Source organism: Xenopus laevis, chromosome 4S (assembly GCF_017654675.1).
Source record: "Xenopus laevis strain J_2021 chromosome 4S, Xenopus_laevis_v10.1, whole genome shotgun sequence".
Taxonomy (NCBI): Eukaryota; Metazoa; Chordata; class Amphibia; order Anura; family Pipidae; genus Xenopus; species Xenopus laevis.
The window spans coordinates 132,505,709-132,530,502 of NC_054378.1; the positions used below are offsets into that span (position 1 = coordinate 132,505,709).

General features: G+C 45.6%; 2 protein-coding genes across 5 annotated transcripts; one reads left to right on the plus strand and one right to left on the minus strand.

Moving 5' to 3' along the window:
* Positions 1-665: 665 nt before the first annotated feature.
* On the minus strand, positions 666-6,314 carry LOC108704392 (signal peptidase complex subunit 1). Its single transcript, XM_041561897.1, has 4 exons — positions 6,044-6,314; positions 2,791-2,850; positions 1,425-1,511; positions 666-938 (listed from the first exon to the last, which is right to left on the minus strand). Exons 1-4 carry the CDS (start codon positions 6,077-6,079, stop codon positions 822-824), a joined length of 300 nt encoding a protein of 99 aa, XP_041417831.1. The 5' UTR covers positions 6,080-6,314; the 3' UTR covers positions 666-821.
* Positions 6,315-6,490: 176 nt separating this feature from the next.
* On the plus strand, positions 6,491-24,567 carry glt8d1.S (glycosyltransferase 8 domain containing 1 S homeolog). Of its 4 annotated transcripts, none has more exons than XM_041561894.1 (10): positions 6,491-6,765; positions 8,696-8,748; positions 9,109-9,207; positions 9,304-9,520; positions 13,670-13,784; positions 14,059-14,143; positions 14,430-14,542; positions 14,623-14,789; positions 14,952-15,064; positions 23,922-24,567. In XM_041561894.1, exons 2-10 carry the CDS (start codon positions 8,733-8,735, stop codon positions 24,110-24,112), a joined length of 1,116 nt encoding a protein of 371 aa, XP_041417828.1. In that variant the 5' UTR covers positions 6,491-6,765; positions 8,696-8,732; the 3' UTR covers positions 24,113-24,567. The 4 variants fall into 4 exon arrangements, with proteins under 4 accessions (XP_041417828.1, XP_041417829.1, XP_041417827.1 ...); XM_041561895.1 differs by having other exon boundaries at positions 6,491-6,682; XM_041561893.1 differs by having other exon boundaries at positions 6,493-6,682; positions 8,690-8,748.
* Positions 24,568-24,794: the final 227 nt, after the last annotated feature.

Below are 24,794 nucleotides of genomic sequence, written 5' to 3' on the forward strand. Positions count from 1 at the left end.
CTTTTATACCCAGCCAAGCCATTCGCAGTCATGTCAGGGCCAAACCATCAGCACGTAGCTCTGGGGGGGCTTTCAGACCCTTGTCTTGTTGTACGAGCCGGATCCCATTTCAGCTTCTTTCTTGTCTCATTGGCCCTGGGAAGAGTCAGCTGATATTTAGTGGATCCCTCCCTCCCCACCAGCACAATGCATCATGGGTCCAACAGATTCTAATGGATCCATTACTTCTGCACAGGCCCCGATGACTATTCTTTCTTCCTATGCCTTAAAGTGAACTTAATTGTAAAGGGTCACTCAGTGTTGGTGAAATAAATGTAAGTTGCAGAACATTTGCAGCAATGGTGTAAGTGACTAATTCCTGCAGCAGTCGCTTTCTACTTCTCACTTACAACTCGTGCAACTTGCCCGCAGAGCCCCAATACACATATATATATATATATATTTCCCCGATGATTCTACTTTCCCACCCGTCTGTCTGTCTGAGGCTGGGGGAGGGGCATCCGTTTATTACAGGAAGTCCCTCGGCGCCAGATCTACAGCCCAAAACTCTGAGACAATGAAAAAGAATGAAAGGAAACAGTGGAGGCGGGACAAGTAGGAGGAGGAGCTTGCAGACAGAGCAGCTGATTGGGTAGAAAATAAAGAGCAGTCAGTGGGACAAAAGGTTTCTGACAATGGATTTATTGGACACAAGACAAGTGGCCCCTCCCCCGGCACTGCCCAATGTTCTGCTTAGCAGAAAGCTCCTCCCACTCCCAGGCTCAAGTCCATTCTCCAGATTTGGTCACAGACGGGTCCCTCCCACAAGCCACGCCCCCAGGCTATTTGTGCTTTTTGGGCTTTTTCTCCGTTGGCTTCTTCTCGTCCTGGGCACAGTCCTGCGCCGGGAGCCATTTCAGCGGGTTCTTTCTGTACATGGGCCACGGGGGCAGGGTGAGCTGCAACGACACAGACAACTCATCACTCCCAGCACAGCAACTCCCAGCAGCCCCTTATACACTCAACCCAACAGTCTGGACTACAACTCCCACAATCCCCTGTGCAACATGAGTGCAATGAACTGGCTATTTGTTTAGATGAATCAGGAGAATTCGTTTTCTTGTTATTTCTTCAGCTAAACAGGGAAAGTGAATCTGCTCGATGATCCCCAGTGCACTCCCCTCACCCTTTATTGTGACTGCTTTGTGTCACACCATTATGTACAGTCTGAACACTGGGAATGTCCTGGGGCTCGTCTGACACAGATCTAACTGCCCCCCCTGATCTACAGCAAACGGGGGGCAATGTCCCACGGGGGTCACGCTCTCCCATTGGAATGATTTGAGTAAAGGGCAAATGTTCCAGCTTTAGCTCATGTCTAACACCCCCCCCCCCAGCACAACCGCCCGACTCCTCATTCATCAAATATTATGGGAATTTCTTACCAAACAAGAGACTCCAAATCCTGCGATCACAATGTACACGGTCCAACCAAACTGCTCCATCACAAAACCATAGAGAAATCCCACGACCTGCACAGTCACATTGTTTTATTAGATGCGCCCGACATGCACAACTGTCACTTACATCTGCCCCAATCCTGCACCACTGGCCTTGTTACTACCCCTGAACTCTAACCTGCAGCCTTGTGCCTTTATATGGTCACACACCCCTCAGTGACTTCTAATATCCTTATCATTTACAGTAGGGGGTACATTATCCCTTATAATACATGAGTGATACTCAGAGTTCCCTGTATAACTCAGCCTGCAGCCTTGTGCCTTTATATGGTCACAGAACAACCCCTCAGTGACTTCTAATATCCTTATCATTTACAGTAGGGGGTACATTATCCCTTATAATACATGAGTGATACTCAGAGTTCCCTGTATAACTCAGCCTGCAGCCTTGTGCCTTTATATGGTCACAGAACAACCCCTCAGTGACTTCTAATATCCTTATCATTTACAGTAGGGGGTACATTATCCCTTATAATACATGAGTGATACTCAGAGTTCCCTGTATAACTCAGCCTGCAGCCTTGTGCCTTTATATGGTCACAGAACAACCCCTCAGTGACTTCTAATATCCTTATCATTTACAGTAGGGGGTACAGTATCCCTTATAATACATGAGTGATACTCAGAGTTCCCTGTATAACTCAGCCTGCAGCCTTGTGCCTTATATGGTCACAGAACAACCCCTCAGTGACTTCTAATATCCTTATCATTTACAGTAGGGGGTACATTATCCCTTATAATACATGAGTGATACTCAGAGTTCCCTGTATAACTCAGCCTGCAGCCTTGTGTCTTTATATGGTCACAGAACAACCCCTCAGTGACTTCTAATATCCTTATCATTTACAGTAGGGGGTACATGATGCCGTATAATACATGAGTGATACTCAGAGTTCCCTGTATAACTCAGCCTGCAGCCTTGTGTCTTTATATGGTCACAGAACAACCCCTCAGTGACTAGTTCTAATATCCTTATCAGTTACAGTAGGGGGTACATTATCCCTTATAATACATGAGTGATACTCAGAGTTCCCTGTATAACTCAGCCTGCAGCCTTGTGCCTTTATATGGTCACAGAACAACCCCTCAGTGACTTCTAATATCCTTATCATTTACAGTAGGGGGTACATTATCCCTTATAATACATGAGTGATACTCAGAGTTCCCTGTATAACTCAGCCTGCAGCCTTGTGCCTTTATATGGTCACAGAACAACCCCTCAGTGACTTCTAATATCCTTATCATTTACAGTAGGGGGTACATGATGCCGTATAATACTAGGAGTAGTTACCGCAGAGAAGAGGATGATGCCCTGGAATATCTGTTCGGCGAGTTTCTGACCCTTGAAGTCCTATAGAAGAAAGAGAAATAACATGAGAGTAAAACAAAGACATAAGTCAGTACTTAGCAGTGGTTACCCAGCATCCTCGGCCAGACAACTATTGGCTGTAGCAGTTACATTTGCACCAATGATAGTGAAGTACAAGACTGGAGGAGGCCCCACCCATATAGAGTCACATAGAGTCTGGCCCCTGTGGCCCCCAGCAATTGAGGCACATTATTAAAGGGGCAGTAACACACTGATTTTCTTTATTAGAATATTGTAATTGGAGCAGCAGATATCGTTGGCTGTGAATGTGGTGGAGTCTATGGCAGTAAAGTGAGACCCAAGTGCTGTGAACAGGCTGGTGCTTCCTAGGCAAGGGCACCCCCAGGCAAGTGGCAGCAGTCAATGGGGGGCCCTTGTGCACTAGAGATAATGATAAGGAGGGGGCACAAGGTTGTAGAGAAGGAAGTGTCTCATTGGCTGAGTGAAGCCCAGGGCAAGAGGATGAGAATCAATATGGCAACTCCCAGGCCTAGTGTTTATATAAGGAGCCCCAGTGCCAGTCTGATGAGTAAAGGGCAAGTTGAGCCTCAGAGGCAAATGCAGAAAGAAGTAGATACACAAAATGTGCTGCACTGATGCATACTGGGAAACTGCTCATGTGACAGTTTGGGTGAAGTTAAAGGGGCACTTCATCTTCAAGCTGATTTATCTTATAAAATGGTTAATTCCAAGGAACGTTTCAGTTGACCTTCATTTTTTCTTTATTATAGTTTTTGAATGATTTACCTTTTTCCAGCTTTCAAATGGGGGTCACTGACCCCATCTAAAAACAAATACTCTGTAAGGCTACAAATGTATTGTTATTGTTACTTTTTATTCCTCATCTTTCTATTCAGGCCTCTCCTATTCATATTCCATTCTCTTGTTCACATCAGTGCATGGTTGCTAGGGGAATTTGGACCCTAGTTACCAGATTGCTTAAAATGCAAATTAAAGAACAGCTGAATAAAAACCTAAATAAGTCAAAAACCTTAAATAATAAAAAATGAAAACCAATTAAAAATTGTCTCAGACTATCCCTCTCTACATCCTACTAAGAGTTAATTTAAAGGTGAACAACCCATTTAAACTAAGAGGGGCACAACTTCTGAGTGCATCTCTACTAAGCACAATTCAGCAGGAACAGTCCCCTAAGTTTGTTCATAGTCTGTACAGAGAGATCCCATAAAACTATGGCAGCATAGGTATTCCCTGTACTAAGCACAATTCAGCAGGAACAGTCCCTAAGTTTGCTCATAGTCTGTACAGAGAGATCCCATAAAACTATGGTACATAGGTATTCCCTGTACTAAGCACAATTCAGCAGGAACAGTCCCCTAAGTTTTCTCATAGTCTGTACAGAGAGATCCCATAAAACTATGGTACATAGGTATTCCCCTGTACTAAGCACAATTCAGCAGGAACAGCCCCTAAGTTTGCTCATAGTCTGTACAGAGAGATCCCATAAAACTATGACAACATAGGTATTCCCTGTACTAAGCACAATTCAGCAGGAACAGCCCCTAAGTTTGCTCATAGTCTGTACAGAGAGATCCCATAAAACTATGGCAGCATAGGTATTCCCTGTACTAAGCACAATTCAGCAGGAACAGTCCCTAAGTTTGCTCATAGTCTGTACAGAGAGATCCCATAAAACTATGACAACATAGGTATTCCCTGTACTAAGCACAATTCAGCAGGAACAGCCCCTAAGTTTGTTCATAGTCTGTACAGAGAGATCCCATAAAACTATGGCAGCATAGGTATTCCCTGTACTAAGCACAATTCAGCAGGAACAGTCTTGTAGGTTTGCTCATAGTCTGTACAGAGAGATCCCATAAAACTATGGTACATAGGTATTCCCTGTACTAAGCACAATTCAGCAGGAACAGTCCCCTAAGTTTTCTCATAGTCTGTACAGAGAGATCCCATAAAACTATGGTACATAGGTATTCCCTGTACTAAGCACAATTCAGCAGGAACAGCCCCTAAGTTTGCTTATAGTCTGTACAGAGAGATCCCATAAAACTATGGCAGTATAGGTATTCCCTGTACTAAGCACAATTCAGCAGGAACAGTCCCCTAAATTTGCTCATAGTCTGTACAGAGAGATCCCATAAAACTATGGTACATAGGTATTCCCTGTACTAAGCACAATTCAGCAGGAACAGTCCCTAAGTTTGCTCATAGTCTGTACAGAGAGATCCCATAAAACTATGGTACATAGGTATTCCCTGTACTAAGCACAATTCAGCGGGAACAGTCCCTAAGTTTGCTCATAGTCTGTACAGAGAGATCACATAAAACTATGGCAGCATAGGTATTCCCTGTACTAAGCACAATTCAGCAGGAACAGCCCCCTAAGTTTGTTCATAGTCTGTACAGAGAGATCCCATAAAACTATGGCAGTATAGGTATTCCCTGTACTAAGCACAATTCAGCAGGAACAGTCCCTAAGTTTGCTCATAGTCTGTACAGAGAGATCCCATAAAACTATGGCAGCATAGGTATTCCCTGTACTAAGCACAATTCAGCAGGAACAGTCCCTAAGTTTGCTCATAGTCTGTACAGAGAGATCACATAAAACTATGGTACATAGGTATTCCCTGTACTAAGCACAATTCAGCAGGAACAGTCCCTAAATTTGCTCATAGTCTGTACAGAGAGATCACATAAAACTATGGCAGCATAGGTATTCCCTGTACTAAGCACAATTCAGCAGGAACAGCCCCCTAAGTTTGTTCATAGTCTGTACAGAGAGATCCCATAAAACTATGGCAGTATAGGTATCCCCTGTACTAAGCACAATTCAGCAGGAACAGCCCCCTAAGTTTGTTCATAGTCTGTACAGAGAGATCCCATAAAACTATGGCAGTATAGGTATCCCCTGTACTAAGCACAATTCAGCAGGAACAGCCCCCTAAGTTTGTTCATAGTCTGTACAGAGAGATCCCATAAAACTATGGCAGCATAGGTATTCCCTGTACTAAGCACAATTCAGCAGGAACAGCCCCCTAAGTTTGTTCATAGTCTGTACAGAGAGATCCCATAAAACTATGGCACATAGGTATTCCTTGTACTAAGCACAATTCAGCAGGAACAGTCCCCTAAGTTTGCTCATAGTCTGTACAGAGAGATCCCATAATTCTCCTTCCTCACCGGGCGCCGAACTCACCATCTGGGTCGGGATGGAGCTGAATATTCCCAACATGATCGCGCCAGTAACAGCTGCTCCACCGGAAGTGCCGCCGACTCACAGCGACGTCAGCTGACAGCGAGAAGGACCCAATAGCGGTCCGGTCTGTGCCTGATGGATTCTGGGCTCTTACTCGCCGGGCCCTGGGATTAATGTGACGTGTGAATAAAACAGAATCACGTGGGGCGGAAGAGAAGCCAGAGGCTGCCCGGGCTGTGCCTGTACAAAGTGACACACCAGGGAGAGGCGCAGCGTGTCAGACTCTTGTCTCAGGATGAGCGGAAGTTACAGACTCAGGTTCTTTCCCTGCAGTGTCCGCGCATGCGTGACCGGAAGTCGCACTTTGTAGTCAAACAAATAAATTGTGGGTCTTGCCGGGGAGGTAATAGCGGGGGCGGAGCAGCAGCCAGAATATCCGTGTGACGTAGAGCAGAAGGGGAGGGACACAAATGCTCTCACTGGGGACTCCCCCGCGGGTGTCGCTGAAACAAGAGACAAGTGGGAATTTCTGCCCGAATTCAAAATGGCGGCGACGGTCAGTCTCCCGGTCACGTGACGCGCGCGGCTAGAGCTGAGTTGGCGGCGGAGTAGCTGCGGGTTTCGGGGGCAGAGAGAAGAGTGAGTGACCGGGACTCATTATCTCGTTGTGTCTGCAACTCCCTCATATCCCTCCGCAGGGAACTTCTTCCCACTAATCTCCTGTGAGGTCATTTATTTATCTGTCTAACTGACTCCTGTGTTTTACTCAACCAATCAGACTCCTCCTCCTGCTGCTGCTTCTACTGGACTCTGTGCTGTCCTTCAACTCCCGTGTCCCCTCCCATCAACTCCCGTGTCCCCTCCCTGCAACTCCCGTGTCCCCTCCCATCAACTCCCGTGTCCCCTCCCATCAACTCCCGTGTCCCCTCCCATCAATTCCCGTGTCCCCTCCCATCAACTCCCGTGTCCCCTCCCAGCAACTCCCGTGTCCCCTCCCAGCAACTCCCGTGTCCCCTCCCATCAACTCCCGTGTCCCCTCCCATCAACTCCCGTGTCCCCTCCCTGCAACTCCCGTGTCCCCTCCCATCAATTCCCGTGTCCCCTCCCAGCAACTCCCGTGTCTCCTCCCATCAATTCCCGTGTCCCCTCCCATCAACTCCCGTGTCCCCTCCCATCAACTCCCGTGTCCCCCCCCATCAACTCCCGTGTCCCCTCCCATCAATTCCCGTGTCCCCTCCCATCAATTCCCGTGTCCCCTCCCATCAACTCCCGTGTCCCCTCCCATCAATTCCCGTGTCCCCTCCCATCAATTCCCGTGTCCCCTCCCAGCAACTCCCGTGTCCCCTCCCATCAATTCCCGTGTCCCCTCCCAGCAATTCCCGTGTCCCCTCCCATCAACTCCCGTGTCCCCTCCCATCAACTCCCGTGTCCCCTCCCATCAACTCCCGTGTCCCCTCCCATCAACTCCCGTGTCCCCTCCCATCAACTCCCGTGTCCCCTCCCATCAATTCCCGTGTCCCCTCCCTGCAACTCCCGTGTCCTTCCCATCAACTCCCGTGTCCCCTCCCTGCAACTCCCGTGTCTCCTCCCATCAACTCCCGTGTCCCCTCCCATCAATTCCCGTGTCCCCTCCCATCAACTCCCGTGTCCCCTCCCATCAATTCCCGTGTCCCCTCCCAGCAATTCCCGTGTCCCCTCCCATCAACTCCCGTGTCCCCTCCCATCAATTCCCGTGTCCCCTCCCTGCAACTCCCGTGTCCTTCCCATCAATTCCCGTGTCCCCTCCCTGCAACTCCCGTGTCCCCTCCCATCAACTCCCGTGTCCCCTCCCATCAATTCCCGTGTCCCCTCCCATCAACTCCCGTGTCCCCTCCCATCAATTCCCGTGTCCCCTCCCATCAATTCCCGTGTCCCCTCCCTGCAACTCCCGTGTCCCCTCCCTGCAACTCCCGTGTCCCCTCCCATCAACTCCCGTGTCCCCTCCCATCAATTCCCGTGTCCCCTCCCTGCAACTCCCGTGTCCCCTCCCTGCAACTCCCGTGTCCCCTCCCATCAATTCCCGTGTCCCCTCCCTGCAACTCCCGTGTCCCCTCCCATCAAATCCCGTGTCCCCTCCCATCAATTCCCGTGTCCCCTCCCTGCAACTCCCGTGTCTCCTCCCATCAACTCCCGTGTCCCTTCCCATCAACTCCCGTGTCCCCTCCCATCAATTCCCGTGTCCCCTCCCTGCAACTCCCGTGTCTCCTCCCATCAACTCCTGTGTCCCTTCCCATCAACTCCCGTGTCCCCTCCCATCAATTCCCGTGTCCCCTCCCTGCAACTCCCGTGTCTCCTCCCATCAACTCCCGTGTCCTTCCCATCAACTCCCGTGTCCCCTCCCAGCAACTCCCGTGTCCCTTCCCTGCAACTCCCGTGTCCCTTCCCTGCAACTCCCGTGTCCCTTCCCTGCAACTCCCGTGTCCCTTCCCTGCTCCCAACAACAAGGGCCAAATGCTGACCCCGCCTAGAGCCACTTTCATTCCCGAATGTGAATAGTAAGGAAGAGGCGGGGCATGCGCTACTGTCAGCCAATCAGAACAATGGGGGTTGACATAATGTTTTGGTTCTGGGCCTGTGTCCGTCTGTCTCTAACCTGTTCATTTCCAGTTACAGGATCTTTGTGTCGTTGAGTTGAGGAGCAGATGAGAAGATGACGTTGCGCAAAGGTAACAGAAGTAGTCGGTACCAGATCAGTCGCTCAGTCTGTAGAGTCCAACTCCGGCTCTGACAGAACCGCACAACAGTCTCCCATAGGCTGAACAAGTCAGGAAGCAAATGCTGGAGCTGAGGGGCCAAACTAGAGAAGCCCCTTGTCCTCCATCTCATCCTCACACATAACAGAACCGCCCTCAGTACTTGCTCAATCCTGGATCTGGTGCCCCCTAATAATATCCCTCATGTCATGTCCCTGATGTCATGTCATATTCCTAATGTGATGTCATGTCCCCCATGTAATATCCATGATGTCATGTCCCGACACAGGTTTATATGTGTAAATTGCTCACTGGCCTGTGTGTTCCTTCCAGTTCATGTAGCCGTGATCCTATTGTCTGCCGTAATCTTCCTGCTGATTCTGCACCACAATATCCTGGGCCTCAGCGACATCCTGAAGAGACAAAACTCAGGTGATTGTTCCTCCCGTTCCACATGTTCCGTGTTGCCATTTGCAGAGTTTCACTTCCAGACATAATTCTGTCTCCCCTTGTTTCCCCGTTCTACAGACACTGGCCCCTTAGTGTTCCACCAACTCGAATCCCTTCCTGATGCCCCTGACATTGGCCCAGAACAAGGACACGGGGAGGAGATTGCTGTGGTGATTCCAGGGGTGGAGGAACGACTTGGAGGCCTCATCGCCACAATTAACAGTATCTCCAGCAACACAAAGTCTAACATTGTCTTCTATATCATCACTACCAATGACACCAAGAAACACATCAGGTAATTGCACCCATTCAAATTTCTGCACTCACACCTGGGTGAATAATGGAGATAGACTGGCTACATTTTAGTTGGAGATGTTGGCCAATGATCCTCACATATTTGCTTGGAGATGTTGGCCAGTGTTCTTGAGATGTTGGCCAGTGTTCCTCATATATTTGCTTTGAGATGTTGGCCAGTGTTCCTGAGATATTGGCAGATGTTTGCTTGGAGATGTTGTCCAACAAATCTGAGATAGTTGCTTGAAGATGCTGGCCAGTGTTCCTCATATATTTGCTTGGAGATGTTGGCAAATGTTCCTGAGATATTGGCAGATGTTTGCTTGGAGATGTTGGCCAATGAATCTGAGATAGTTGCTTGAAGATGTTGACCAGTGTTCCTCAGATACTGGCAGATATTTACTTGGAGATGTTGGCCAATGTCCCTGAGATAGTTGCTTGGAGATGTTGGCCAGTGTTCCTCATATACTTGCTTGGAAATGTTGGCCAATGTTCCTGAGATATTGGCAGATATTTGCTTGGAGATGTTGGCCAATGTCCCTGAGATATTGGCAGATGTTTGCTTGGAGATGTTGGCCAATGAATTTGAGATATTTGCTTGAAGATGTTGACCAGTGTTCTTCATATATTTGCTTGGAGATGTTGGCAAATGTTCCTGAGATATTGGCAGATGTTTGCTTGGAGATGTTGGCCAATGAATCTGAGATAGTTGCTTGGAGATGTTGGCCAATGATCTGCAATGATGTGTCCTGTTTGGGTGGAGTTTTGGACTGATGTACCCAGAGCTGTGGAGTTGTTCCTTTGACTCCGACTCCTAAATTTATCGTGCCTCCGACTCCTGTTTTTAATATACAGGTATGGGACCTGTTATCCAGAATGACCGGGACCTGAGGTTTTCCAGATAAGGGATCTTTCTGTAATTGTGATCTCTATGCTTGAAATCTGCTAAAAATCATGTAAACATAAAATAAACCCAATAGGCTGATTTTGCTTCCAGTAAGGAGTAATTATATCTTATGTGGGATCAAGTACAATCTACTGTTTTATTATTACACAGAAAAAGGAAATCGCTTTTAAAAACTAGTGGCTAGGAAGCCAACACACTTACTGGCCACCCAAGCCTGGCAAAATGAATATATATATTTCCATGTGCAAATAAATTCTAGATAACAAGCAGTGGTACCAACCCTTGTTCTTGCCCCAGTTACACAAATATAGGGATGAATTATTCTTAATGATCGACCAAGCGCTCCGGGTAGGAGTTATTAATGAGAATACAGGTGACTTTCTGAAGGTTAATCATCCAAGAATACCAACTTTATATGCTTTACCGAAGGTTCATATATCCATCAGTGAACCACCCGGGAGACCCATTGTTTCTGGGTGCGGATCACTCACTGAACCCATCAGTGAATTTATTGACATGTTATTACAACCTTTAGTGACTCCGGTGGATTCTTTCGTATTGGAAACATCCCATTTACTAAGGGAAGTGAATGGACTAAATTTGGATCCCAACTGCATACTAGTGGGATGAGATGTGGAGGCTTTATATATATATATGAGCAAACCACGTTCTCTGGGATAAGCAGCCATGAAGTCAATTTTTGAACGAATCCATAAACCCATCTCTCAACAACATTAGCTTCAATATACAGGCCCTAGATTTTGTTTTTCATCACAATATTTTTCTATTTGATGGTATTCACTATTTACAACGTCTGGGCGTAACTAAATGCGCCCCTAGCTGTGCTAATCTGTACTTGGGAGAATGGGAACGATATGTTTTTTCGGCTGATAAGTTCGATATGTGCCACGTTCTTAGATGACACAGGTACATCGATGATATCATGTTGATTCGTCAGGACCCTGAGCAACTCTTGAAGGAATTTGTGACCAAACTCAATACCAACAAATGTAACTTATCTCTTACTATGAATTATAATAGGTCACAACTGGAATTCCTGGATATAGAGATCAAGAAAGATCACCAGGGCACAGTGTCCACTAGTTACTTCATGTGAAATCCATGCACCCTTCAAACGCATTGAGGCCAAGAGACAATACATAAGGCTGAGGAGAATTTGTTCCTCGGATGAGAACTTCAAACAGGAGCCAAAGAAGTAGATCAGGCGGCACTCGGGATATATATAAAGAGGTTTATTGTATCATGGGTAACGATATCGCCTAACCTTCAAACAGGAGGCCTATAAACTTTATCAGAGATTTAAAATGCGGGGCTATAAAACTGGGTCCCTTCATAGAGCCCATCAGTGGGACTTGCCCAGAACAGAGAGGACCTACTCATCAAAGTTATGAGATTTTGACCTATAATGAGAATGCGTCACATATCAGATCCATAATCCAGAAACATTGGGATATTCTATCCAACGATCCCTCCTTAAACCATTAATGGCCGTCTGAATTTTCAAGCTTTCATTAATAAATAGGTTTACAAAAATAAGTTGGGGTGTAACATGCCTCTTTCTCTTTATTATTTTCTAGTAACAATTTACTGGCCACATTTGGGTTACATTGATCTTTAGGAACAAAAATATATTTTTTTTTTCATGGTTTGTGTTTGGGTTACAGTTTTGTATAATTAGGGTTTCATAGATTTCCATTATTGATTATATCTTTATATATATATATATATACACACTTTGAATTACTGCACAACCGTGCCGTAGTGATTCATGCTGTAAAATTACCATAAATCCCATGTGTTACGCAATTAGATCTTCTTCGTTATCTATTCATTTTTGAGGCATCATTTGGGTTTAGGGACACACAAGAGCCGGCGGGTGCCCTGGTCCATAACAGAAAGTCACAATTGAGCCATTACTTGTACGACACAATTAATGCGCATGAACACAACAGGGACACATCCGGCCTACGCATTGGAGAGAACATCACTACGGCGGATCACGTTTTGGTCATGTCACGTTACTTTTAAGACTCCGCCATTTTGGACATTTCGTTCTCTTGACAAAGCTGCGCTGAGCAGTGAAACGGTTGTCGAGGCGCAGTCGCTGCATCTGGGAGACGGGGCTCATCTCTATGATTTAGTGACAAGACAACACTGAAGACATTTTGGATATGGCGCCCATTCAACACAATCCGGACACGCTCTGTACACTCACCTGGTTATTACCGGCCTGCACAGGACTCAGTTATTGGAATCCATGACGCACTAAATGCTTATTATTGTCACACAGTTATCTGGACTATTGCGATTATTAGAATTGCTAATGACGTTGTCGGAGCAAACATCTCGGCTATTGTTTCCTACCACTACCGGACATTTGGCTCACAAATAGTAGTGACTTATTGACCGTTTAACCAAATAACCTTCATAGTGGGGTCACCAGCCAGTGTTAAACTGGGACTTTTTGGAATTTTTTTACCTACCCCAGGGCACCTTCCACTTCACCAATGAAACATGTTGTGACTTTGGCTCCATCATAAACTTTCTGATCATCGCGTCTATTTTTGATCTAATATTTTTGCACAATTTTTTCTTTCCACTAACGCTATAGATACGATATATGCAGTTGTGCTCTTGTGATGTGCGTTACATGTGGACACTATAACTAGTGTAGTGTTTGATATAACACATAGAACTAGGCTATTGCAATTTGTATGTAACAGGCGTTTTCCTCCCAACTGATTGGCACAAATCTAATGTTGGGGTTCAGCCTCTCAAGGGATCCTCTCCCCCATATGCAGCACCTGTTGTTTTTGACTTGATTTGAATCATTTTCACGGCATGGTAGTGAATAAATCTTTTTATGCATTTGAGTCATTTCGAGCATTACAAGATTGAGGGGCACAAGATTGGAGGTTTAGTCGTTACTTTGGCACATGGATAAATCTACAAGTCTCTCATTGGGGCTTTTTATTAAAGAAACTGCAAAAAGGTTAAACACGAGAAAAGAATAAGGTTTTATCTCATGGTTTGATACAAAGTATAAAGTAATGACATTCCCATAGAAACATCTGAAACAACTTCACAAATAGAAACCATGTGTGTGATTGTGAGCTCTGTGGGTGAGGGGGGTATGGAGGGGCTAATTGAAAGCCGAGGGAAAGGGATTCCCTGCACCCCTAATGTTGGGGTCACACTTCTCTATCATTTCTTTTCTTGCAGTTCTTGGCTGGATGGCACAGACCTGAAACGAGTGGCCTATAAGCTGCTGCCATTTGATGCCCGTGTTCTTGATGGGAAAGTGCGGGTTGATGCCGGGGCGGAGCCAGTGAAACCAGTAAGTCTCTGAGCCACAAGGTGCCTGGGCTACGGGTATCACTGGGGCTACAGGTATCACTGGGGCTACGGGTATCACTGGGGCTACAGGTATCACTGGGGCTACGGGTATCGGTGGGGCTACGGGTATCACTGGGGCTACAGGTATCACTGGGGCTACGGGTATCGCCGGGGCTACGGGTATCCCTGGGCTACGGGTATCCGCATGTTAGTAAGTCTGTCCGTCACTCAGGGAAATCCAAATAAAAAATTCATTGGCGTTTGTGTCTCCGCAGATGACATTCGCGCGGTTCTACCTGCCCAGTTTATTGCCCACAGCCAAAAAAGTCATTTACCTGGATGATGATGTTATTGTACAAGGTCAGTTTTACTTCCCCTTGCGATAGGCCATTAACTCCAGTCACCAATAAACCAATGAGGAGTTAGAAGCCGGAGCTCAGGGTTGGGCCCTCAGTCTCCAGGGGCCACTGGTCCTATTCTTCTCCCTTTAACTCTAACCTTTGTCTTTTGTTTTCTGTCCAACAGCAACATGCCAAGGCCTCTAGTGAATACCCCCCCTGCCCCCCTATAACTGGTCCACAGGAGAAAGGACAATAAAACCAGTAACTGCCCCATCAGCTGATTAATTGCCCCTTTCTGTTCCCAGATGACATTGTGCAACTGTACAACACCCCAATGAGCCCCGGGCATGCGGCCGCCTTCTCTGAGGATTGTGACTCCGTCACCTCCAAATTCCCCGTCAGAGGGGGCGCTAATCAGGTGCGTGTGACCCCCGGAGTCTTTATATGGGATTTACTAGATATTCATACTAATAATTCTATATCCCACCCCTCCCTCAGTACAATTACGTTGGTTTCCTGGACTACAAGAAGGAGCGGGTCCGGAGCCTGGGAATAAAGCCCAACACCTGCTCCTTCAACCCGGGGGTCTTTGTGGCCAACCTGACCGAGTGGCGGCGGCAGAACATCACCCGCCAGTTAGAGAAGTGGATGGAGCTGGATGTGACGTGAGTTTCACTTACTGAATAGCCGCCATATTGGACTGTAGGGGAGGGGCTTGTACTTCTTAGTAGTGACTGGGGGTAATTGTGATGCCCTGGTGCCGGGGGCGGGATCTGAAGGAACTGGATATTGGGAATGTAAATCTCTATTAACTGTCATCTGTTTAGTGAGGAACTTTACAGCAAGTCGTTATCTGGCAACATCGCTGCACCCCCCCTCCTCATCGTCTTCTATAGACTTTACTCCAACATTAACCCTCTGTGGCACGTCCGACACCTGGGTAAGTGTTCCTGCTGAATTGTGCTTAGTACAGGGGAATACCTATGTGCCATAGTTTTATGGGATCTCTCTGTACAGACTATGAGCAAACTTAGGGGACTGTTCCTGCTGAATTGTGCTTAGTACAAGGAATACCTATGTGCCATAGTTTTATGGGATCTCTCTGTACAGACTATGAGCAAACTTAGGGGACTGTTCCTGCTGAATTGTGCTTAGTACAAGGAATACCTATGTGCCATAGTTTTATGGGATCTCTCTGTACAGACTATGAGCAAACTTAGGGACTGTTCCTACTGAATTGTGCTTAGTACAGGGGAATACCTATGCTGCCATAGTTTTATGGGATCTCTCTGTACAGACTATGAGCAAACTTAGGGACTGTTCCTGCTGAATTGTGCTTAGTACAGGGGATACCTATGTGCCATAGTTTTATGGGATCTCTCTGTACAGACTATGAGCAAACTTAGGGACTGTTCCTGCTGAATTGTGCTTAGTACAGCGAATACCTATGTGCCATAGTTTTATGGGATCTCTCTGTACAGACTATGAGCAAACTTAGGGACTGTTCCTGCTGAATTGTGCTTAGTACAGGGAATACCTATGTACCATAGTTTTATGGGATCTCTCTGTACAGACTATGAGCAAACTTAGGGGACTGTTCCTGCTGAATTGTGCTTAGTACAAGGAATACCTATGTGCCATAGTTTTATGGGATCTCTCTGTACAGACTATGAGCAAACTTAGGGGACTGTTCCTGCTGAATTGTGCTTAGTACAAGGAATACCTATGTGCCATAGTTTTATGGGATCTCTCTGTACAGACTATGAGCAAACTTAGGGACTGTTCCTACTGAATTGTGCTTAGTACAGGGGAATACCTATGCTGCCATAGTTTTATGGGATCTCTCTGTACAGACTATGAGCAAACTTAGGGACTGTTCCTGCTGAATTGTGCTTAGTACAGGGGATACCTATGTGCCATAGTTTTATGGGATCTCTCTGTACAGACTATGAGCAAACTTAGGGACTGTTCCTGCTGAATTGTGCTTAGTACAGCGAATACCTATGTGCCATAGTTTTATGGGATCTCTCTGTACAGACTATGAGCAAACTTAGGGACTGTTCCTGCTGAATTGTGCTTAGTACAGGGAATACCTATGCTGCCATAGTTTTATGGGATCTCTCTGTACAGACTATGAGCAAACTTAGGGACTGTTCCTGCTGAATTGTGCTTAGTACAGGGAATACCTATGTACCATAGTTTTATGGGATCTCTCTGTACAGACTATGAACAAACTTAGGGGCTGTTCCTGCTGAATTGTGCTTAGTACAGGGAATACCTATGTACCATAGTTTTATGGGATCTCTCTGTACAGACTATGAGCAAACTTAGGGGACTGTTCCTGCTGAATTGTGCTTAGTACAGGGAATACCTATGCTGCCATAGTTTTATGGGATCTCTCTGTACAGACTATGAGCAAACTTAGGGGACTGTTCCTGCTGAATTGTGCTTAGTACAGGGAATACCTATGTGCCATAGTTTTATGGGATCTCTCTGTACAGACTATGAGCAAACTTAGGGACTGTTCCTGCTGAATTGTGCTTAGTACAGGGGAATACCTATGTACCATAGTTTTATGGGATCTCTCTGTACAGACTATGAGCAAACTTAGGGGACTGTTCCTGCTGAATTGTGCTTAGTACAAGGAATACCTATGTGCCATAGTTTTATGGGATCTCTCTGTACAGACTATGAGCAAACTTAGGGACTGTTCCTACTGAATTGTGCTTAGTACAGGGGAATACCTATGCTGCCATAGTTTTATGGGATCTCTCTGTACAGACTATGAGCAAACTTAGGGACTGTTCCTGCTGAATTGTGCTTAGTACAGGGGATACCTATGTGCCATAGTTTTATGGGATCTCTCTGTACAGACTATGAGCAAACTTAGGGACTGTTCCTGCTGAATTGTGCTTAGTACAGCGAATACCTATGTGCCATAGTTTTATGGGATCTCTCTGTACAGACTATGAGCAAACTTAGGGACTGTTCCTGCTGAATTGTGCTTAGTACAGGGAATACCTATGTACCATAGTTTTATGGGATCTCTCTGTACAGACTATGAACAAACTTAGGGGCTGTTCCTGCTGAATTGTGCTTAGTACAGGGAATACCTATGTACCATAGTTTTATGGGATCTCTCTGTACAGACTATGAGCAAACTTAGGGGACTGTTCCTGCTGAATTGTGCTTAGTACAGGGAATACCTATGCTGCCATAGTTTTATGGGATCTCTCTGTACAGACTATGAGCAAACTTAGGGACTGTTCCTGCTGAATTGTGCTTAGTACAGGGAATACCTATGCTGCCATAGTTTTATGGGATCTCTCTGTACAGACTATGAGCAAACTTAGGGGACTGTTCCTGCTGAATTGTGCTTAGTACAGGGGAATACCTATGTACCATAGTTTTATGGGATCTCTCTGTACAGACTATGAGCAAACTTAGGGACTGTTCCTGCTGAATTGTGCTTAGTACAGGGAATACCTATGCTGACATCGTTTTATGGGATCTCTCTGTACAGACTATGAGCAAACTTAGGGGCTGTTCCTGCTGAATTGTGCTTAGTACAGGGAATACCTATGTACCATAGTTTTATAGGATCTCTCTGTACAGACTATGAGCAAACTTAGGGACTGTTCCTGCTGAATTGTGCTTAGTACAGGGAATACCTATGCTGCCATAGTTTTATGGGATCTCTCTGTACAGACTATGAGCAAACTTAGGGACTGTTCCTGCTGAATTGTGCTTAGTACAGGGAATACCTATGCTGCCATAGTTTTATGGGATCTCTCTGTACAGACTATGAGCAAACTTAGGGGCTGTTCCTGCTGAATTGTGCTTAGTACAGGGAATACCTATGTGCCATAGTTTTATAGGATCTCTCTGTACAGACTATGAGCAAACTTAGGGACTGTTCCTGCTGAATTGTGCTTAGTACAGAGGAATACCTATGTACCATAGTTTTATGGGATCTCTCTGTACAGACTATGAGCAAACTTAGGGACTGTTCCTGCTGAATTGTGCTTAGTACAGGGAATACCTATGCTGCCATAGTTTTATGGGATCTCTCTGTACAGACTATGAGCAAACTTAGGGGACTGTTCCTGCTGAATTGTGCTTAGTACAGGGGAATACCTATGTACCATAGTTTTATGGGATCTCTCTGTACAGACTATGAGCAAACTTAGGGACTGTTCCTGCTGAATTGTGCTTAGTACAGGGAATACCTATGCTGACATCGTTTTATGGGATCTCTCTGTACAGACTATGAGCAAACTTAGGGGCTGTTCCTGCTGAATTGTGCTTAGTACAGGGAATACCTATGTACCATAGTTTTATAGGATCTCTCTGTACAGACTATGAGCAAACTTAGGGACTGTTCCTGCTGAATTGTGCTTAGTACAGGGAATACCTATGCTGCCATAGTTTTATGGGATCTCTCTGTACAGACTATGAGCAAACTTAGGGACTGTTCCTGCTGAATTGTGCTTAGTACAGGGAATACCTATGCTGCCATAGTTTTATGGGATCTCTCTGTACAGACTATGAGCAAACTTAGGGGCTGTTCCTGCTGAATTGTGCTTAGTACAGGGAATACCTATGTGCCATAGTTTTATAGGATCTCTCTGTACAGACTATGAGCAAACTTAGGGACTGTTCCTGCTGAATTGTGCTTAGTACAGAGGAATACCTATGTACCATAGTTTTATGGGATCTCTCTGTACAGACTATGAGCAAACTTAGGGACTGTTCCTGCTGAATTGTGCTTAGTACAGGGAATACCTATGCTGCCATAGTTTTATGGGATCTCTCTGTACAGACTATGAGCAAACTTAGGGACTGTTCCTGCTGAATTGTGCTTAGTACAGGGGAATACCTATGCTGCCATAGTTTTATAGGATCTCTCTGTACAGACTATGAGCAAACTTAGGGTCTGTTCCTGCTGAATTGTGCTTAGTACAGGGAATACCTATGTACCATAGTTTTATGGGATCTCTCTGTACAGACTATGAGCAAACTTAGGGGCTGTTCCTGCTGAATTGTGCTTAGTACAGGGAATACCTATGCTGCCATAGTTTTATGGGATCTCTCTGTACAGACTATGAGCAAACTTAGGGACTGTTCCTGCTGAATTGTGCTTAGTACAGGGGAATACCTATGCTGCCATAGTTTTATAGGATCTCTCTGTACAGACTATGAGCAAACTTAGGGACTGTTCCTGCTGAATTGTGCTTAGTACAGGGAATACCTATGTGCAGGGCCGCCATCAGGGGGGCACAGCGGGTACAGCTGTACCGGGCCCGGCAGTCTTGAAAGTGTGAAGGGGGGCCCGGCCGCTCTACACTACCTGGATTGCAGGGCCCTTCAAAAGAAGCAGCCGGAAAAGAGTTAACAGGCACGACTCCGCTGCCATCTCTGCAGCACAGGTCTCACAGCATTTCTGCCTGCCTGTGTGAGACGGCACACTGACCAATAGCAGCGGAGGTGTGTCACAAACCTGCCTCTTCCCACTTGCTTACTCAACCAGGCGCTTATTGGATAGTTTCTCCGTTTGATCCCGTGCCTCCTCGTCAATGACAGGTCGAATGCTAGTGAGGGAACGTCACTGCTAGCAGTCATCTTAAAACAGGTCTTTTTTTTTTTTTAACCCCTAACCACCAATGTTTTTTGTGTTACTTTTATGAGGCACCATGGACACCAATGTTTTTTTTTAAACTTAAGGGGGGCCCTGGCCAGCAATGTTTTTTTTTAACTTATAGGGGGCACTGGCCACTTTTTCTCTTTACTTGTGGAAGGGGGGCTAGCCACCAATTTTTTTTTAACTTGTAGGGACATGCTAACCACAAATGGCTTTTTATAACTTGTTTTTTATAACTTGTTTAGGGGGGGTATTTTAGCTATGATGAATGTGTGGCTTTTTTTAATGTGATGTGGGTGGGATCTGGGGTGGGGCTTTGGGTCATGCTGGGGCGGGGACAAGGGGGCCCAGAATATTTTGTTGTACGGGGCCCCGTGTTTTCTGATGGCAGCCCTGCCTATGTGCCATAGTTTTATGGGATCTCTCTGTACAGACTATGAGCAAACTTAGGGACTGTTCCTGCTGAATTGTGCTTAGTACAGGGAATACCTATGCTGCCATAGTTTTATGGGATCTCTCTGTACAGACTATGAGCAAACTTAGGGACTGTTCCTGCTGAATTGTGCTTAGTACAGGGAATACCTATGCTGCCATAGTTTTATGGGATCTCTCTGTACAGACTATGAGCAAACTTAGGGACTGTTCCTGCTGAATTGTGCTTAGTACAGGGAATACCTATGCTGCCATAGTTTTATGGGATCTCTCTGTACAGACTATGAGCAAACTTAGGGACTGTTCCTGCTGAATTGTGCTTAGTACAGGGAATACCTATGCTGCCATAGTTTTATGGGATCTCTCTGTACAGACTATGAGCAAACTTAGGGGCTGTTCCTGCTGAATTGTGCTTAGTACAGGGAATACCTATGCTGCCATAGTTTTATGGGATCTCTCTGTACAGACTATGAGCAAACTTAGGGGCTGTTCCTGCTGAATTGTGCTTAGTACAGGGAATACCTATGTACCATAGTTTTATGGGATCTCTCTGTACAGACTATGAGCAAACTTAGGGACTGTTCCTGCTGAATTGTGCTTAGTACAGGGAATACCTATGTTGTCATAGTTTTATGTGATCTCTCTGTACAGACTATGAACAAACTTAGGGGCTGTTCCTGCTGAATTGTGCTTAGTACAGGGAATACCTATGCTGACATCGTTTTATGGGATCTCTCTGTACAGACTATGAGCAAACTTAGGGGCTGTTCCTGCTGAATTGTGCTTAGTACAGGGAATACCTATGTACCATAGTTTTATGGGATCTCTCTGTACAGACTATGAGCAAACTTAGGGACTGTTCCTGCTGAATTGTGCTTAGTACAGGGGAATACCTATGCTGCCATAGTTTTATGGGATCTCTCTGTACAGACTATGAGCAAACTTAGGGGCTGTTCCTGCTGAATTGTGCTTAGTACAGGGAATACCTATGCTGCCATAGTTTTATGGGATCTCTCTGTACAGACTATGAGCAAACTTAGGGGCTGTTCCTGCTGAATTGTGCTTAGTACAGGGAATACCTATGCTGCCATAGTTTTATGGGATCTCTCTGTACAGACTATGAGCAAACTTAGGGTCTGTTCCTGCTGAATTGTGCTTAGTACAGGGGAATACCTATGTACCATAGTTTTATGGGATCTCTCTGTACAGACTATGAGCAAACTTAGGGACTGTTCCTGCTGAATTGTGCTTAGTACAGGGAATACCTATGCTGACATCGTTTTATGGGATCTCTCTGTACAGACTATGAGCAAACTTAGGGGCTGTTCCTGCTGAATTGTGCTTAGTACAGGGAATACCTATGTACCATAGTTTTATAGGATCTCTCTGTACAGACTATGAGCAAACTTAGGGACTGTTCCTGCTGAATTGTGCTTAGTACAGGGAATACCTATGCTGCCATAGTTTTATGGGATCTCTCTGTACAGACTATGAGCAAACTTAGGGACTGTTCCTGCTGAATTGTGCTTAGTACAGGGAATACCTATGCTGCCATAGTTTTATGGGATCTCTCTGTACAGACTATGAGCAAACTTAGGGGCTGTTCCTGCTGAATTGTGCTTAGTACAGGGAATACCTATGTGCCATAGTTTTATAGGATCTCTCTGTACAGACTATGAGCAAACTTAGGGACTGTTCCTGCTGAATTGTGCTTAGTACAGAGGAATACCTATGTGCCATAGTTTTATGGGATCTCTCTGTACAGACTATGAGCAAACTTAGGGACTGTTCCTGCTGAATTGTGCTTAGTACAGGGAATACCTATGCTGCCATAGTTTTATGGGATCTCTCTGTACAGACTATGAGCAAACTTAGGGACTGTTCCTGCTGAATTGTGCTTAGTACAGGGAATACCTATGCTGCCATAGTTTTATGGGATCTCTCTGTACAGACTATGAGCAAACTTAGGGACTGTTCCTGCTGAATTGTGCTTAGTACAGGGAATACCTATGCTGCCATAGTTTTATGGGATCTCTCTGTACAGACTATGAGCAAACTTAGGGACTGTTCCTGCTGAATTGTGCTTAGTACAGGGAATACCTATGCTGCCATAGTTTTATGGGATCTCTCTGTACAGACTATGAGCAAACTTAGGGACTGTTCCTGCTGAATTGTGCTTAGTACAGGGAATACCTATGCTGCCATAGTTTTATGGGATCTCTCTGTACAGACTATGAGCAAACTTAGGGGCTGTTCCTGCTGAATTGTGCTTAGTACAGGGAATACCTATGTACCATAGTTTTATGGGATCTCTCTGTACAGACTATGAGCAAACTTAGGGACTGTTCCTGCTGAATTGTGCTTAGTACAGGGAATACCTATGTTGTCATAGTTTTATGTGATCTCTCTGTACAGACTATGAACAAACTTAGGGGCTGTTCCTGCTGAATTGTGCTTAGTACAGGGAATACCTATGCTGACATCGTTTTATGGGATCTCTCTGTACAGACTATGAGCAAACTTAGGGACTGTTCCTGCTGAATTGTGCTTAGTACAGGGAATACCTATGCTGCCATAGTTTTATGGGATCTCTCTGTACAGACTATGAGCAAACTTAGGGACTGTTCCTGCTGAATTGTGCTTAGTACAGGGAATACCTATGCTGCCATAGTTTTATGGGATCTCTCTGTACAGACTATGAGCAAACTTAGGGACTGTTCCTGCTGAATTGTGCTTAGTACAGGGAATACCTATGCTGCCATAGTTTTATGGGATCTCTCTGTACAGACTATGAGCAAACTTAGGGACTGTTCCTGCTGAATTGTGCTTAGTACAGGGGAATACCTATGCTGCCATAGTTTTATGGGATCTCTCTGTACAGACTATGAGCAAACTTAGGGGCTGTTCCTGCTGAATTGTGCTTAGTACAGGGAATACCTATGCTGCCATAGTTTTATGGGATCTCTCTGTACAGACTATGAGCAAACTTAGGGGCTGTTCCTGCTGAATTGTGCTTAGTACAGGGAATACCTATGTACCATAGTTTTATGGGATCTCTCTGTACAGACTATGAGCAAACTTAGGGACTGTTCCTGCTGAATTGTGCTTAGTACAGGGAATACCTATGTTGTCATAGTTTTATGTGATCTCTCTGTACAGACTATGAACAAACTTAGGGGCTGTTCCTGCTGAATTGTGCTTAGTACAGGGAATACCTATGCTGACATCGTTTTATGGGATCTCTCTGTACAGACTATGAGCAAACTTAGGGACTGTTCCTGCTGAATTGTGCTTAGTACAGGGGAATACCTATGCTGCCATAGTTTTATGGGATCTCTCTGTACAGACTATGAGCAAACTTAGGGGCTGTTCCTGCTGAATTGTGCTTAGTACAGGGAATACCTATGCTGCCATAGTTTTATGGGATCTCTCTGTACAGACTATGAGCAAACTTAGGGGCTGTTCCTGCTGAATTGTGCTTAGTACAGGGAATACCTATGCTGCCATAGTTTTATGGGATCTCTCTGTACAGACTATGAGCAAACTTAGGGTCTGTTCCTGCTGAATTGTGCTTAGTACAGGGAATACCTATGTACCATAGTTTTATGGGATCTCTCTGTACAGACTATGAGCAAACTTAGGGACTGTTCCTGCTGAATTGTGCTTAGTACAGGGGAGATGCTGGGAGAGAAGAGATACTGATATTATTTACTATGTGTTGTAGGTTCAAGTACAGGAAAACGTTACTCGCCGCAGTTTGTGAAAGCAGCTAAACTTCTCCATTGGAGCGGACATTTTAAACCTTGGGGCAGAACATCTTCGTTCCCAGAGATTTGGGAGAAGTGGTTCCTGCCAGACCCCACGGGGCAGTTCTCACTAATCAGGAGACTCGGAGAGGCCGGAGGAGCCAAGTGATGAGTCAGTGAGTTCGGCTGTTGGTGGAACTCGGGGAAGAGGGAGGATTATTTGTTCCCATTAAGACACAAGTGGGGGACTCATTGCGCCTGTGGGGGCCGACACCTCACACCCCTATAAACTCTCTGTATCTCACTCCTCAGTCGGAATAGACAGTCGAGCCCAGTGCAGGGAGTCTCCAGATGATTTGGTCACAATCGGAGGCGGGACTGAAACTGAACCTTTTTGCTCCTCCCACTTCACATAATTACAGGAACCCCGCCTCCTTCCAGCCATAGTGCTGCTGCCTACAGGAATAGGCTCCACCCTCAGGCTGAAGGGGAAGTGTACAGAAACTGGGCTGTGGCCAATCAGAATCTGTGATTTGTCTATCCCAGAGGAACTTCATGTTACTCACACAATGAGCAGCACCCCTAGAATTTATTTGTGTTTTCTACATTAAATCTATAAAAGTCTTTTCACCTTGTTGTGACGTTAACACTAGGGCAGAACAAAAATGTGTCACTCATGTATTATAAGGGATAATGTACCCCCTACTGTAAATGATAAGGATATTAGAAGTCACTGAGGGGTTGTTCTGTGACCATATAAAGACACAAGGCTGCAGGCTGAGTTATACAGGGAACTCTGAGTATCACTCATGTATTATAAGGGCTAATGTACCCCCTGCTGTAAATGATAA